This window comes from Conger conger, chromosome 16, assembly GCF_963514075.1.
Source record: "Conger conger chromosome 16, fConCon1.1, whole genome shotgun sequence".
In the NCBI taxonomy this organism is placed as follows: Eukaryota; Metazoa; Chordata; class Actinopteri; order Anguilliformes; family Congridae; genus Conger; species Conger conger.
Window position 1 is genome coordinate 15,781,918 of NC_083775.1, and position 14,485 is coordinate 15,796,402.

Below are 14,485 nucleotides of genomic sequence, written 5' to 3' on the forward strand. Positions count from 1 at the left end.
ATAACGAGAAACACTGACACAGTTCTTGCCAGCATAAGCCACTGACTTCTTTGTCGTAAAGTCAACTCACCAATGTCACTCGGATGGGGAACTATCGTTGCGGGAGGCAAATAATGCTGGGACCCCGGAACATCTCTCAAGATATATAATCCCTGGGCAACGTGATTGCAAATTAACGTTCAGAAAACTTACTTAATACGGTGTAAGTAAGTTGTACTGCTTTACATTCTAAACGCATATCGCTAAAATATCTTATGTAAACAAACGGACCAGTGTAACGTACTTCTATGCGATTAACAGCGCACAAATAATGACGTCGTTTGACTGAACAGTGTTTTTCGTCATCATTCTGCGACTGAGCTGGTAAATTTGGCTGTCGTCGTTCTGGAGAGCAAAGAAAAATGTAAGCGTTTGGTTTTTTTTTTAATCCATCACAATCATGCATTATATGTTGTATTTTGAATTTTGCGATTACATCAGCCGTTATCTTAGACATATTTTATTTTTGCTATATTAATATTTTGCACCGATGTGTAGTGGATTTAATTGGTTTGTTAGCTAAACCTGGCTATTGTTTAGCTAAGCAAACTGTTTCTGTTTGTATGGTGTTTGAATGGGTTGGTAGCCTTGGAGCTTGTTATTTTCACAGTCCTGAAATGTTTCGTGCATATTTTTAGGTATGTACTAAAATTGTTACCCAGTGCAATGTAGAAAAAACACTGGCGCGAATCTCACTAAAAAGCAATCTTGTAAATGCTAGTTGGTTAGCTAGTTAGCTACCTGTCGAGCTAGCTAACTAACTTCGCTAGCTACTTCGCTAGCACAACATTTGAGGGCTAGGAAGTTGATACTTGTATGTGTGAACATACTTTTTAATTGCTTTGTGAGATTATATAGCTGAAAAGGTATTTGTTGTTTATTTCGAAAGTGTGTACACCCTAGCCGACCGCAACCATGAATCAATGAATGTTGTATGTCAACGTTAAATTGCTAGTCTGCCGCCTAGAATGCTTACGCCGTTATCTCCCTTCTGTGCAAATATGCTTCTGGCAGTTGGCTACTATGAAATTCCAACAATACATAATTGGGTTTTGCAGTCCGTGTACAAATGTATAATAACGTTTTTGTGCCAGGGCTCCATCACCCACAAAACGGAAGGATCGTTCCGAGGACAAGGCCAAGGATCGAGGGAAAGAGAAGACGGGCACCAAAGAGGGGGCGGAGAAGGAGAGAGGCAGAGAGAAAGGCCGTAAGCGTCGCAGTGCCTCCGCTGGTACTAGCAGCAGTAGGTAAGACAACCGCCTTTGCGTTAAGAGCAGTGCTCATTACAAAATTTTTAATGATTTGAGCACGGAGTAGTTGCATATCGGCTTGGGGCATTTTCCACTCGTGAACTAGTGCTACAAAAGATCTGAAATGAGCACAATCAGGAATTAAGGAACACACTCAATGAGCCCTAGTGTTTTCCTGCTGTAGTCCCTGTTTTCACACAAGAATCCGCCCAAGAATATGCAGAAGGATTGCTGTTGTGACTGAGCTACAACTGCAGCTGGAGTTTATTCAAACGATATGGTCTATGATTCAAACACCCCATTGTAGCTAATGCAACAAATACATCACTTTGCTCAAAAGGCAGGTCGAGCTTTCCTTTAGAAAGTTTGAGTTCACCCAAAATAACAAATAACTACTCTTGGCAGCCCAATATTTTCTGCTATGGGCAACCCAACTGCTAGTTTAGCGGATCTGTATTTGCTAGAAATATATTTCACTTTGGATAATTTTGGACATTACAGAATGAATGTACTTGCAAGGGAATTAAACTTTGCTGTTGGTTACATTGGAAACTTGACAGGCAGCAACATTTTTGGTAGTGGCGAAGTTATCAAAACTAGCAGCAGTCCTAACAACTACACTATTTTTTTAATTTTGCTTGTGTGGCAACCATTTTATTGGTAATTAAAGCATAATAGTTAATAGTAGACATGGCAGTGCTCAAAATATTATACCATTTTTATTAATAGGTGTACACATGAGTCTTTGAATCTAGTTACCTTCTCTTAACCCATTATGGACTTAGGCAAATGCATTTCGAAGGTCATGTGTCTTGGAAAAAAAAAGGTCATATGTTCAAATCCAACGCTGGCGTCGATGTAATGCTGTAACCCCATTAAGGGAGATGTAACGTGCAGGTCACATCCGCCCATAAGGAGTTAAACGGGAATGGCGTGCAGAATGAGCTCACATCCTGTCTTTGCCTTGGCTCCTCCTCCTCCTCTTTGGAGTCCCGCCCCTCTGACCTCTGACCTCTGACCCTTCGGCAGGTCCCGCTCCAGCTCCACCTCCAGCACCAGCTCTGGCTCCAGCTCGGGCTCCTCCAGCGGCTCCAGCTCGTCCTCCGCCTCCAGCCATTCTGGCTCCTCCAGCTCCTCCCGCTCGTCCAGCTCATCCAGCTCCTCCCGCTCGCCCAGCGTCAACCGCCGTCGCCACGACAACCGCCGCCGCTCTCGATCCAAGTACGCAGCACAAACAAAATTATATGATGTGTATACTGGACGCATGGGTGTTTTCAGGTGTGTGTGTGTGTGTGTGTGTGTGTGTGTGTGTGTGTGTGTGTGTGTGTGTGTGTGTGTGTGTGTGTGTGTGTGTGTGTGTGTGTGTGTGTGTGTGTGAGAGAGAGAGAGACATCCCGGTTTGGGTTTGTTGTGTGACCTTGTGGGGTTCCCCCTTTGGCTCAGGTCCAAGTCCCTGAAGAGGGGAGATGAGAAGGAGAGAAAGAGAAGGAGCCCAAGTCCAAGACCCACCAAGATCCACCTGGGCCGGCTCACCAGGAATGTTACCAAGGTAACGGAATGAGCAACGCACTCACCTTTTTTCAGTACTGACTTTAAATACCTCGTATGTGTGGGACACGTGTCTAAAGCAGGGTTTGTACATGCTTGAAAAAATCGATTTAAATATTTTTAAAATATATGATTTCTGCATGTGTGTTAAATGCAAGAAATTTCAGGGAGTGACCGATCAGTACGAACAGTCTATTTGCCTGTATATCTATCATATAGTTTCTGTAACTTTTGATAGCATCAGCGGCAGTTTAAGAATGTTGCTACCCCGTGAATCTGTGTAAGATATCAGCATTGCTGTGTGCTGTCTGTAGAGTCTTGTGATTTTTATTTGGTTTGCTCGTTTTGTGATTCTGTGTACTGCAGGCCCATATTTTTAGTATATACAAGTTCCGTAGTTCTTAAAAATAATTTAATTCCTATAAAGTATATATAATTATTTGGCTAAGGGATTATGTCCAGTATTGTAACTCCAGTAGTGACCGTTTTTTCATGGCAGTAATCTTTTGGTTGCAATGACGTGCCTTAACCACTTGGTGGTGAACTACAGCTATTTGACCGATTGTTTTCCAACATCAGTCTCTGTTGCATTTGAAGATTATCTTGGATATCGCGGGGGAGGCAACCAAGGGGAATAAAATCCAATGTTAATCTAATGGCCCGGTCATCAGTCTGTATGAATGGATTCGACTGCAACAATGCATTTGATTTGACATTCTGCTGAACCAATGAAATGGACACGTCTCGTTGCAGGATCACATTCAGGAGATTTTCGCCACCTACGGGAAGATCAAGATGATTGACATGCCGGTGGATAGGCTCCACCCACACCTCTCCAAGGGCTTCGCCTACGTGGAGTTTGAGACTGCGGACGAGGCAGAGAAGGCCCTCAAACACATGGATGGGGGTACGGGATTTATAAAAAGCTTTTCTTAAGCCAGGTCGTGCACTAGACCCCAGAGCTCTGAGCATCGTAGGGACACGGGGCGACATTGGCACAGGTGTTAAGAGCGGTCGTCTGGCAGTCAGAGGGTTGCCGGGTGTGTCGAACTATCTCTGAGCAAGACGCCTAACCCCTAAATGCTCCTGACGAGCTGGTTGGTGCCTTGCATGGCAGCCAATCGCCGTTGGTGTGGGAGTGTGTATGAATGGGTGAACGAGAAGCATCAATTGTACAGCGCTTTGGATAAAGGCGCTATATAAATCCCAACCATTTACCGTTTACACGGGATGAAATCCACATGGTAGTCTGTTTTGATTCCTAGTTTTGCATAAACCTTTACCTGCTGCTAGTTCTGTAAGAAGTTGGTCACACAGTTAAAGACGAGCTGAAATGGACGTTAGAGCAGCACTAGCTTCAGAGATGTGATTGAAACAGATCCTTCAGGGTAAGTTTTGGCGTGTGACTAATGTTACATGAGGAAAATGATGAACTATGTATGTATGGGTGAGGCATAAGGTTAAGTAACAAGTTTATTGTGGCACAGCGTGCGCACGTACTTTCTTGTATCCGGGAGACCCGTCTCAGTGCCAGTTTACCCAAGTTTGTGACCTGAACCCCAGGAGGTGCTCCGGTTACAGAAGTTACCGTGGCAACGGGAGTTGCCGTGGTTACTGTGCTCACCCTCTCTCTCTCCCGCCCTTTCCCGTTCAGGTCAGATTGACGGGCAGGAGATCACGGCCTCCGCCGTCCTGGCGCCGCGGATACGCCCCGCCCCCCGCAGGCTCTCTCCCCCCCGCAGGATGCCCCCGCCCCCACCGGTCTGGCGCCGCACCCCGCCCCGCATGAGGAGGAGGTCAGTGCGCCCCCCGCAGCTTTGGAGGAGAAAGGGCCGATAAGCCAGGGACAGGCATAAGGAATAGCATGGGGGGGGTAACGGAAGGCACTGTGACAAATTGCACTTACTCTGTCTTTACCCCTCTGAAGCAGAGGTGCCGAGTCGCAGCACGGAGGGCTGAGTGTAAGCAGTGTTCTCACGGCCCTCCTGCTCTGGGAGAATAACCCACTCCGCATTGAGGCAAAAAGGGGCCGACATTTTGTGTGCTCATTTTGTGCAAAAAGTGAAACGGAAGATGTCGGCGGGGGATTGGTTGGTCTTTTCGATCTGATCACAGAGACCGTAAAACCCAGCGAAAGACTGCACGCGGTCACAGTGTGTTCTTTCACTGATACTCCTTTGATGCTGAAGTACTTGTAGGCAACCTCGTATCCATCTTGTTCGTCCCCTGTTGGCGTTTACAGCAAGGATTTGTGAATGCTGGTCTATTGGGGAAGGGTGTGTGTAATGGGTAACTAGTGTCAGTGGGTTGGGGAGTGAAACACTCGCTCCATAAACTAGAAAAACATATGGACCAAGTGCCTGTTATGTCACCCACTGACTATCCATGGGCTTATGAAAAGCGCTTAAACTGTGGAACTCAAGTTGTATATCGCCATGTCGTAAAATTCGGAGCCAGACTGCAGGAGGGAAGCGGTTCCTCCACTAAGTGTGTAGGATAATTGATCATTGACCGCAAATGCGCTAGCGACTTTACGTTGACAACGGGTCTGAGTGACCTATACTGGAGCCGACCGCAGTGGCACTGGTGAGGGCCATGTCTCAGCATGACCAGGAAGGTGAGCTTGAAGAAGCCTGATTTCAGCTGCCTGACTCGCGCGCTCTCTCCCTCTCCCTCTCCCTCTCCCTCTCTCCTCAGGTCCCGGTCGCCGCGGCGACGCTCTCCGGTCAGGCGGCGTTCCCGCTCCCGTTCCCCCGGGCGACGGCGCCACCGGTCCCGCTCCAGCTCCAACTCGTCCCGGTAGAGGGGCCGCCCCGGTCCCCTCCACACTCAAGAGAGCCCCAGTTCCTCCATCCTTCATCACTCTCTCCCTCCTTCCTTTTGTCTTTGGCTTGTATTTGATCAACAGTTGTCCTTCACTTTGATTTGGCAAGTAATACAAACGTTACTTTTCTTCACAAAGCCAAGTTTAGCTCTGTTCCTGAAACAGATGAATCCCTATTGCGTTTAAGTGTAAGTCGAAGTGAAAGGACAACGCTGATTTGGACCCCAGTCTTTGAGTGGCGAGGCCCTGTGGGTGGTGTGGAACCCCAGCCTTTGAGTTACGAGGCCCCGTGTGTGATGTGGAACCCCACACACAGCTCTCTCTCTCTGCTTTATTATTTTTTTTGATCCTCTGCTGGTTTTTAAATCTTATTTTTTTATTTCTCTCACCCCCTCCTCTGTTCTTGCATTACCTTACTTCACAGATTTCTGCTATATTGAAGGGTTAGTTCTGGAGTTTAAGATTATATTTCGGTGTCTGTTGTAGCCCAGACAGTTTTTGTGTGTGATGTAGGATAGTTGAGATGCTTTCTGGCCTGCAGGAATTACAGTTATGGGCACCGGGACATTCAGGGGTTTGTTTTCTTTGACACAGAAAATGCACCCCAACTCCTTAATGTTTCTGTGTGAGCTTCGTTTGGTGTTACTGGAACTGGACCAGGAAGCCCCCAAAGCCCCTGTACCAACAATTATAAAGCTGCCAGGTTGTCAGTGTCCAACATATCTTTTATTGCACCCAGAAACTGTGAGCCAATCAATTAACTAAAACTGAAATATCAAAAGCTCCCAAAAGTGGACTGTGACTAAGGGCTCAAGTGGAGACCCACTGAACTGTTCCCCTTTTCTGCCCCCTTCCCCTTCCTCACCCAATCAGGTTTTATTAAAGGAGTTTTTCATTGGTTGTGAAGCCGCTTGTATTTTGTGCATTGTACATATAGGCGTGTAAAATGTCATTGCTTAGGCTAACCTTCCCTCTGTGGGACATGTCATTTTTCCACACTGCTTTTTTTAAAATTGAGTTTTGAAAATAAAAGTAGGTAAAATTTGAAACGTCAATGGGATTTGGTCGCCTCTTCATACACTTGGTAATTGGTGGAAACTGCAGAGATATAATCAAAGGTGTGTGTGTGTGTGTGTGTGTGTGTTACAGTAAGATGTTTTCATGCATTTTGCTTGCCATTTAGAGTGATAAAATTTGTCACCTCTGTGTAGAGATACTCTAGTCGTTTGAAAGTGTAAGAAGCCCACCCTAAACACCAGCCCTCCATGCTAACCCATACGAGCTATGTTTGAGGCGGTCTGTGTCCACATAAATGCCACCAGTATGCTAATCGTTACGGTAGGCGGGATGTTTTGATGCAAAACTATTACGGGTGGCCAAGTGGCAATTCACAATTTTTTATTTTTATGCGGTAAGCAAATTGATCAAGGGAGAGAGATGGGCAAAGTTAGTATCATGGAAGTGCCACTTACAAGGCACAAGCCTCACCAACTGCAAAACATTTTTTCAAGTTAACATGCAACTTAACCCTAGAAGCCAGAAGCTAGAACCCTAGAAGCCTGTGAGGAACATTCAAAAGTAACCTGGGTGTCTTCGAGTTTCGGAAGGCAGCAGCATTCTGGACCAGTGTGCAATGGCCTCATACAAGCCACTGAGTCTTGACTACAAATGGACTTCATTACAAGTGCTTGTACTGTACTGTGTATGGCTGAGAAGCGACGGGATTCCGGATTGGATTCTCCTGGTAATGTTACGCAAGGTGGCTGCTGCAGCCTGATGCCTAAAGATGATGAACGGCATCTTGGCCGAGTATTTGACTAAAATGTGAAAACGGAATGGTGGAATGTTCGAGTGAAGAATAGCGCGCTGTTCTCAGAAATGAGAACCGCAGTGCAACCGAAGTCTTCTGTTGCTGCATACCCGGAATGGTTAAATTGCACGAACCTTATTTGCGTCATCAATGATCTGACATGCAATTGAGTCAGTTTCCTGATGAACCCGAACCGATTATGCTAAGCTGCATTTGATTGGCCTACTGGGGGTCGGTTGGGTGTATTCTGTGAATTGTGAATTGTGATCATGACGTGAGGCTACTGACGGGAGAACCGCGACTGTCCCCTCCCCTTACTGAGAAGTTGATCGAGGCTTTAATCAGCAGATAGTTCCGGTAATGGGAAAGTTAAATTTCAAGGCTGCATTTGAAACTCTTAAAATATGGTCGTAATTGCGCCATGTTTCATTTTTTGTAGGCTACAATGCATTTCATACGTTGGAAAACCCTACACTCGATTGGACACAACGTCTAAATATGTTTAGGTACAATATTACATATTAAGATTGTTTTAGGTAAACGTTTGAAACAGACGGATAGAATTCAGACCACGAAAATGATATTAGTCTATAAGACGTAAACTATTGCAGTTAAGGAAAACAATGGTGCTTGCCGTAGAAGAAAATATGTCATTTGACCGCTGGAGGTCTCGCTTTTGCTCTGTGTATTCGAAAGAGAAGGGGGATGTATGTTGCAAACGAGGGATGGGGAGGGAGAGAACGCGCACAGGGGGAGTCAGCAATGAGACGGCTGATACACACACAAACGGTCTGAAGGGGAGAGAGTCGGGACTGCATCATAATGCTTATTCAATCGTAAACGCGCGGATATTTTTGCAGAATAGATTAATTATCGCTGGACGTGTTCATGTTCGGGTAATGTTGTTGGTGTAAAAGATAAACCGTATATATATTTCAGATGAGATAATTCAATTTATCGCTGCCTTCGGGCACCGTGTCAGTTGCACCAAAAGTGGTGGACTTACGCCGGACGACGCCTTCGGAGCATCTGGTGTTAATTTTGTCCAACAAAAGCAAGACATCAGCGAACACTATGGACACGGAGCAAGAAAAGAACAAACGCCAAATGCAGGAGCTGATGGGGAGACCCGGAAACTCGTCCTGCGTGGACTGCGGTGCTGCAGGTAACGGTCCCAACAATTCCCCAAGTGTGAACGTACTGTACCGCTCGTACATCGGGAGGTAGGTAAGCGCACAAGGTCGCTTATTTCTTGTGTTGGCCGCACTGGTTGCGGTGGGCTGATAAGTGCTCTTGAATTGCAATCCCTGCGGAGGCTAAGTCCTCTTGCACCTGTGTTAATTTCTACTACGGGATGCAAGTTATTGGATGCAAGACGTCGATAAGGAGGGGGCAGGGGGGTGGGGGGGTGGGGGGGTGGGAGTGCGGCGATTCAAGGAATGATAAGCCAATCATACTGAACCTCATACCCCACAATGTATAAAGTTTCAACACACACATACGCTGTTCGTAATATGAAAAACAATAGTTTCACGAGTCGGCTATGTGTGCATATAGTTTGGTTTGAGGTGTAGCTAGGAATTCTGGGCCCACTGAAAGAATATTGCTGTGGCTCCCACTTTTCTAATCCTACTGGTATTTTTGAGGGCCCTAGCCAGCTGTTGTCCCCAAGAATCGTCACTACTTTTCACCATACTAGTGACGGTCCTGCATTCACTTGTAGAATCCTATACAGTACTGTCCAAGATGGGAAGCAATTCTTCTTCTTTTTTTCAAGTTTGTTCGTGGTTGTATTTTAGATTTAAAAAAACAAACATTTTTGGAAATATATTTTTTCTGCACATTCGACAGATAATTACAACTTCATTTCAGGAGGCCTGGCAGAATCGTGTTTCCATGCTGAATGTAGTCTCTCTCCCCATTTCTTCTCTCTCTCTCTCTCTCTCTCTCTCTCTCTCTCTCTCTCTCTCTCTCTCTCTCTCTCTCTCTCTCTCTCTCTCTCTCTGAATGAATGAATGAATGAATGAATGAATGGGTAGGACTCTGTGATACATAGGCTACTGAGTAGCTTTGCAGTACGCGTCCTGGTGAATCGCCCATATCTGAATGAGCGATCTCCACGGTGAGATTTAATCTCTTTAGCGGTACCCGGTCCTCCTGAGGGGACCATGCAGGACCACGCCTGTTTGCAGGCAGATAACTCAGCACAGAGATAGGGGCCTTTGACCATATAGCACTTTTCATGGAAACAGAAATGTGGCTATGATGAAACAAAATAGGTGATTTTTAGATGTATCCATGAGACAGTCATTCCTTATACTTTCCTTGCCAGTGGAGTGAGTGATGGTGTTACAGCACTGGATAAAAATTAAGGAACACACACACACACACACACACACACACACACACACACACGCCCACCTCTCACTCTGGTTTTTATCCCCCCAGTAAATGTAATTAATAAATGTTCATATGTGATGTAACGTTATTGCAGCTTTAATAAAGGTGTGTCTTGCGGTGCTGCTCACAGGCTGAGATTAGCACATATTTGCACTGCTCTTGCAGTGCTGCAGACAGGCTTCTTTTGTTCCGGTTATCAGCTTTTGTGGCGCTATCGGCAAGAGTTTGCACGCAAATAAATCTAAATGGCCATTAATGTGTGTGTGTGTGCGCACGCGTGCGCGCCAGAAAGAGTGCGGTCACAGGAGATGCTGAGTCAGAGTTCATGTGAGGCCTCTTTGTAGAATAGTTGCAACTGCTCCCCACCAACCTACTCCCCCAACACAGACACACACACACGCGCACACACGCTAGCCTACTCCTTCCAAGTGGCAAGACTCGGAATGGCTGCTTTCTCTGTGATATGGTGCCAGAACACCTGCCCACCTGCTGTGCCCCAGATGATCTCGCTGGTCTGCCCACTAACTCAGAGGTGATCTTCATCGGCACCTGCATTCAGGTTTAATGCCGGCCGCCACTCCTTGAAATGGTCGAGCTGCACCTTCAGTGGCACACCGTTTGGGCCCTACACGCTGAGGCTGGCCCTGTCACACAAGCCTTAAAGGGTTAAAGACCGCCCAGCTTATCTGGTGTAATAATGATGAGATAATACAATAAACTTTTATTGTGTGTTGAAAGAAACCAATTTTTTTTGGTGTTGGGGGGGTGTTGACATGCATGGAGTGGGGAACCTCTCTCAAAAATGACATTTCTTACTTACATTTCTTTCTTCTTTTTCGAGCGATGTAATAAGTGGACATTACAGGAACGTGATTCAATGGGGTCTACTATCTGATTACACAGTAGGCTACGGTACGCTGTGTCTGTTGCTGCCTGGTCTTTAATATAGCAGCTGCAATTGCGAAGAGCAGGTTAGCAAAGTCGAATGCAATGACATCACCGTGCAGGCCACCGCACGACCCCCTTCATGGACCCCGATGTGTAATCAGATCTCATTAGTCCACACTTGCTCTATTGCGTGATCGGAGATGCCTGTTCGAAGTATAATTCTGTCCTTGCGTTTCCGAGGGGAGCCTGAACTCGCCTCCAGTGACTGGTGTTTTCTTTTCGCTCTTTCGATCACCAGGCGTTTACTGAAAGCTATCGATTTGTACAGAGACCATAGGGTCGAGTTACAGGATATGAATAGGATGGGCTGAAAAAAAAGTTGCATCCGATATGGCCGTTCAGTGATGCCGTGTGCGTGAATTTAGCGCATGCGTGCCACGTTACTGATTAAATTAACGTCTTTGTTACGTCAAGAAGATTGATTAAACAATACCTCCATATGTTGTGCAGAAGTATCTGTTGTGCCAGGCTGTTTTTCGGGTTCATTAAGCGCTGATAAATATAGTTGGATTTGTGATTCCGGAACCACCGTTAATTGGTGAACTCAGTGGGCAGATGTGTAACGACCAATGTAAAGACTTCTCTCATGTTGTCAGCCATGACTGGTTCACGTCAGTGAGTGAGTCAGCAAACGATTTTGTCCGCATTCTGTGTGCAAAAAGCCTCCCTCTGGTCAGTAGGGGTTTCCCTCATTGGATGAGTTTGGTTCATTTGTATCTTCGGAGCGAGTCAGCTGTGACTTCACCTCACCACTCTGTCACCATCTCCACAGTTTGATTGTGGCCAGCTAACCATTTGGGATTCCCATGGAAACATGAATTTTGCTAAATGGAAACAAGAGAGGCGTATTTATTGTACAGCTTGCAAAATATCTGTATTCTTCTTATTTCAAAAAGAAAAAAGAAAAAAATCCTTTATTAATGCAGTATATCCAGTGAGGGGGTCTTTGGAAATGGTGCAGTGTGTTTAGGCTCAAAGCCTTCATCAGGGTTATTTTCTGTCGTTGCCTACGGAGATGGGGGCATGAGGTGCTACAGCTTTGAAAGAACAGGCACGCATAAACAAATACAGAAAAATACAGACACAGAAATACATATTTTGTGTATCAAACCTTATGCTTACACGCACACATTACGTTAATGGCATTTGGCAGATGCTCTTATCCAGAGCAACGTGCAGTTGATTAGACTAAGCAGGAGACAATCCTCCCCGGAGCATTGCCGGGTTAAGGGCCTTGCTCAAGGGTCCAACGGCTGTGCGGGTCTTATTGTGGCTACACCGGGGATACAACCCCTGACCTTGCATGTCCCAGTCAGGTACCTTAACCCCTACGCTACAAGCACACACACACACACACACACACACACGACCTGCCCTCATCGGCTGGGATCCTCACTCTGCAGAAGTGACTTGGGACACAGCGCAGAGCAAAGGGCCAGCACCGGTCCTAAAATGGCTGCATTCCTGTACGTGTGTTTGTCTGCTGTCTCCCCTTCTTTCTGCTCTGCTGTGGTAAAACTGCCGTGATGTCCACGGATCACAACTCCACACCTCTGTGCTCTAGATTTCTGACCCAAATACGAAACTGCAGCCACAAAAGCAAAAAAAATAAACCCCAGACAACTTTACTAGGATGTTTCAGACCAGAGCACTGACCCCGTTCAGGAAGCTTTACCTGCTGCGAACGGTCTGAATAATGAAGTGTACATAAGCAGCATGTCCTCATGATTATCCTTGATGTGCACTGCTGTATTTGTTATTAATAGGTTTCCTCCAAGGTTTTGTTCTATACTTTTGAGGTGCAATACTGCAACATTGCTGTATTGTAATGCATAGGCGCTCAGCCCCTAGTCTGATGCTAGTTGCTTTAAAATTTTGTGATCTGCCTGCTCTTGAAACTGCACAGATAATGTGCTTCCTGACTGTATTTAGAGGCTGTATACTCAAGACCTTTATGGCAGGATACAATGCAATAATCTGCCTCTGCATGCACGCAGTGGCAATTACGAGACTCTCTGCCCATTCTGCCAAAGACCCAGATGTCTGGCACCTGGTTATTTTAACATAAAATCTGAGAGGGAAGGTGGATGGCGAGGGTGGTTTAGAGGTGACATTTCGCAAGCAGTGAATCCAGGGAAATCCATCCTTTGTTCTCCTCTCTTACTACACATATCCCCAACTGACAAACAAACCCAAGTCTGACATCAGTAACTGTGCCTCAGGTGGCATCTGACTTGTTAGTGGACATTGGATGTGAAGATACAGCTTCTTCCTTCAAAGCTTTCTTTTCGGATTCTCCTTCTGTGTTGTTTTTGTCAGGACATGACTTATTAAGTCTTCTGCTGCTGTATTTGCGTTACTGTCAGCTTTGACCTTCTCCTCTCACCTGTTCTGTCCGCAGAACTGCTGCTCACTGGATGATATTTTTTTGCAACATTCTCTGGAAACTCTAGAGACTGTTGTGTGTGAAAATCCCAGGAGATCAGCAGTTTCTGAGATACTCAAACCACCCTGTCTGGCACAAACAATCATTCCATGGTCAAAGTCACTTGGATCTAATTTATTCTCCATTCTGACATTTGTTCTGAAAATCAGCCAAACCTCTTGACCACATCTGCATGGTTTTATGCATTTAGTTGCTGCTACATGATTGGCTGATTAAATATTTACACTAAACTCATCACTAAGTTTCTCATTTCTTCCTGTCTCTGTTGGTCGTAACTCTGGGCAGTGAAATTCAAGTCCTGGAAGTCTTCAGTGTCTGCCGGTATTTGTGGTTTCCATTCAATCATCAGCCAATTTAGGCCTTGAGAACTAGATGTGTGGAATCTGTCACCAGTCAACAACTTGAATCCCTGGTGCTGGTTCCAACCCCTCTGTCTTAACTACTCAAGACAGAGGGGTTTTTCATTTTACCCAGATTTGGAAAACCTATTGGTGAATGTACATACTGTATGTGAGCATGATAATGTTTGGAAGAAATACATATTTGGTGCTATACTCAAACAATTTTGGATGTCGAAATTACAGCAATTCTAAGCATAGCCTCCGATTTCAGGGCACCATAAAGTTGGAGACATATTAGTCATATCTCCTAAGAATTAGAAATGCATGTTCAATTGGATTTGGATTGAGAGAAAGACTTGGAAAGACAAAGGACTTTCTCATTTTTTTCTTTGAAAAAACCAATTTGTAGATTTAGCATTGTTTTTAGAAGCTTTGACTTGCTGTAGATTTAACTGCAGTTCAATGAGTTTTGAGGCATTTGGTTGAACTTGAGCAGATGCGATGCTTCTGTACACGTAAGAATTCATTCTGCTGCTGCTATCTGCAGTTACATCGTCAATGACGTGAGTCAGTATCTGTGGCAGCCATACATGCCCAAACCATAGGACCCCCACCATGTTTCACAGATGAGAGGGATGATTTGGATCTGATTTGCCATCACTCTGATTCACATCTGTCAACAAGACTTTTTCCCCTGAATTCTACAGATTCTTTGAAGTTCTTCTTAGCAAACTGTAACCTAATCATCCTGTTTTTGTGGTTAACTGGTGGTTTGCATCTTCCAGTGTAGCCTCTGTTTGTGAAATCTTCAGTGGACAGTAGTCACTGGCTCAGCCATGTCTGCCTCCTGAACAGCGTTTCTGATCTGTCAGATTG

At 45.4% G+C, this 14,485-nt stretch overlaps 2 protein-coding genes across 2 annotated transcripts in view; both read left to right on the plus strand.

Moving 5' to 3' along the window:
- The first annotated feature begins 257 nt into the window (after nucleotides 1–257).
- Nucleotides 258–6,719, plus strand: LOC133114601 (RNA-binding protein with serine-rich domain 1). The gene is made up of 7 exons (XM_061224126.1): nucleotides 258–403; nucleotides 1,134–1,289; nucleotides 2,322–2,513; nucleotides 2,736–2,841; nucleotides 3,594–3,747; nucleotides 4,495–4,636; nucleotides 5,538–6,719. Coding segments are annotated over exons 1-7 (858 nt in total). The 5' UTR covers nucleotides 258–401; the 3' UTR covers nucleotides 5,644–6,719.
- A 1,477-nt stretch (nucleotides 6,720–8,196) lies between these two features.
- LOC133114862 (arf-GAP with dual PH domain-containing protein 1) overlaps nucleotides 8,197–14,485 on the plus strand; it is a 34,828-nt gene continuing 28,539 nt past the window's right edge. Inside the window, exon 1 of the mRNA XM_061224541.1 lies at nucleotides 8,197–8,639. Within this exon, the coding sequence (XP_061080525.1) occupies nucleotides 8,549–8,639 (91 nt within the window). The 5' untranslated portion in view covers nucleotides 8,197–8,548. The remainder of the gene's footprint in view (nucleotides 8,640–14,485) is intronic.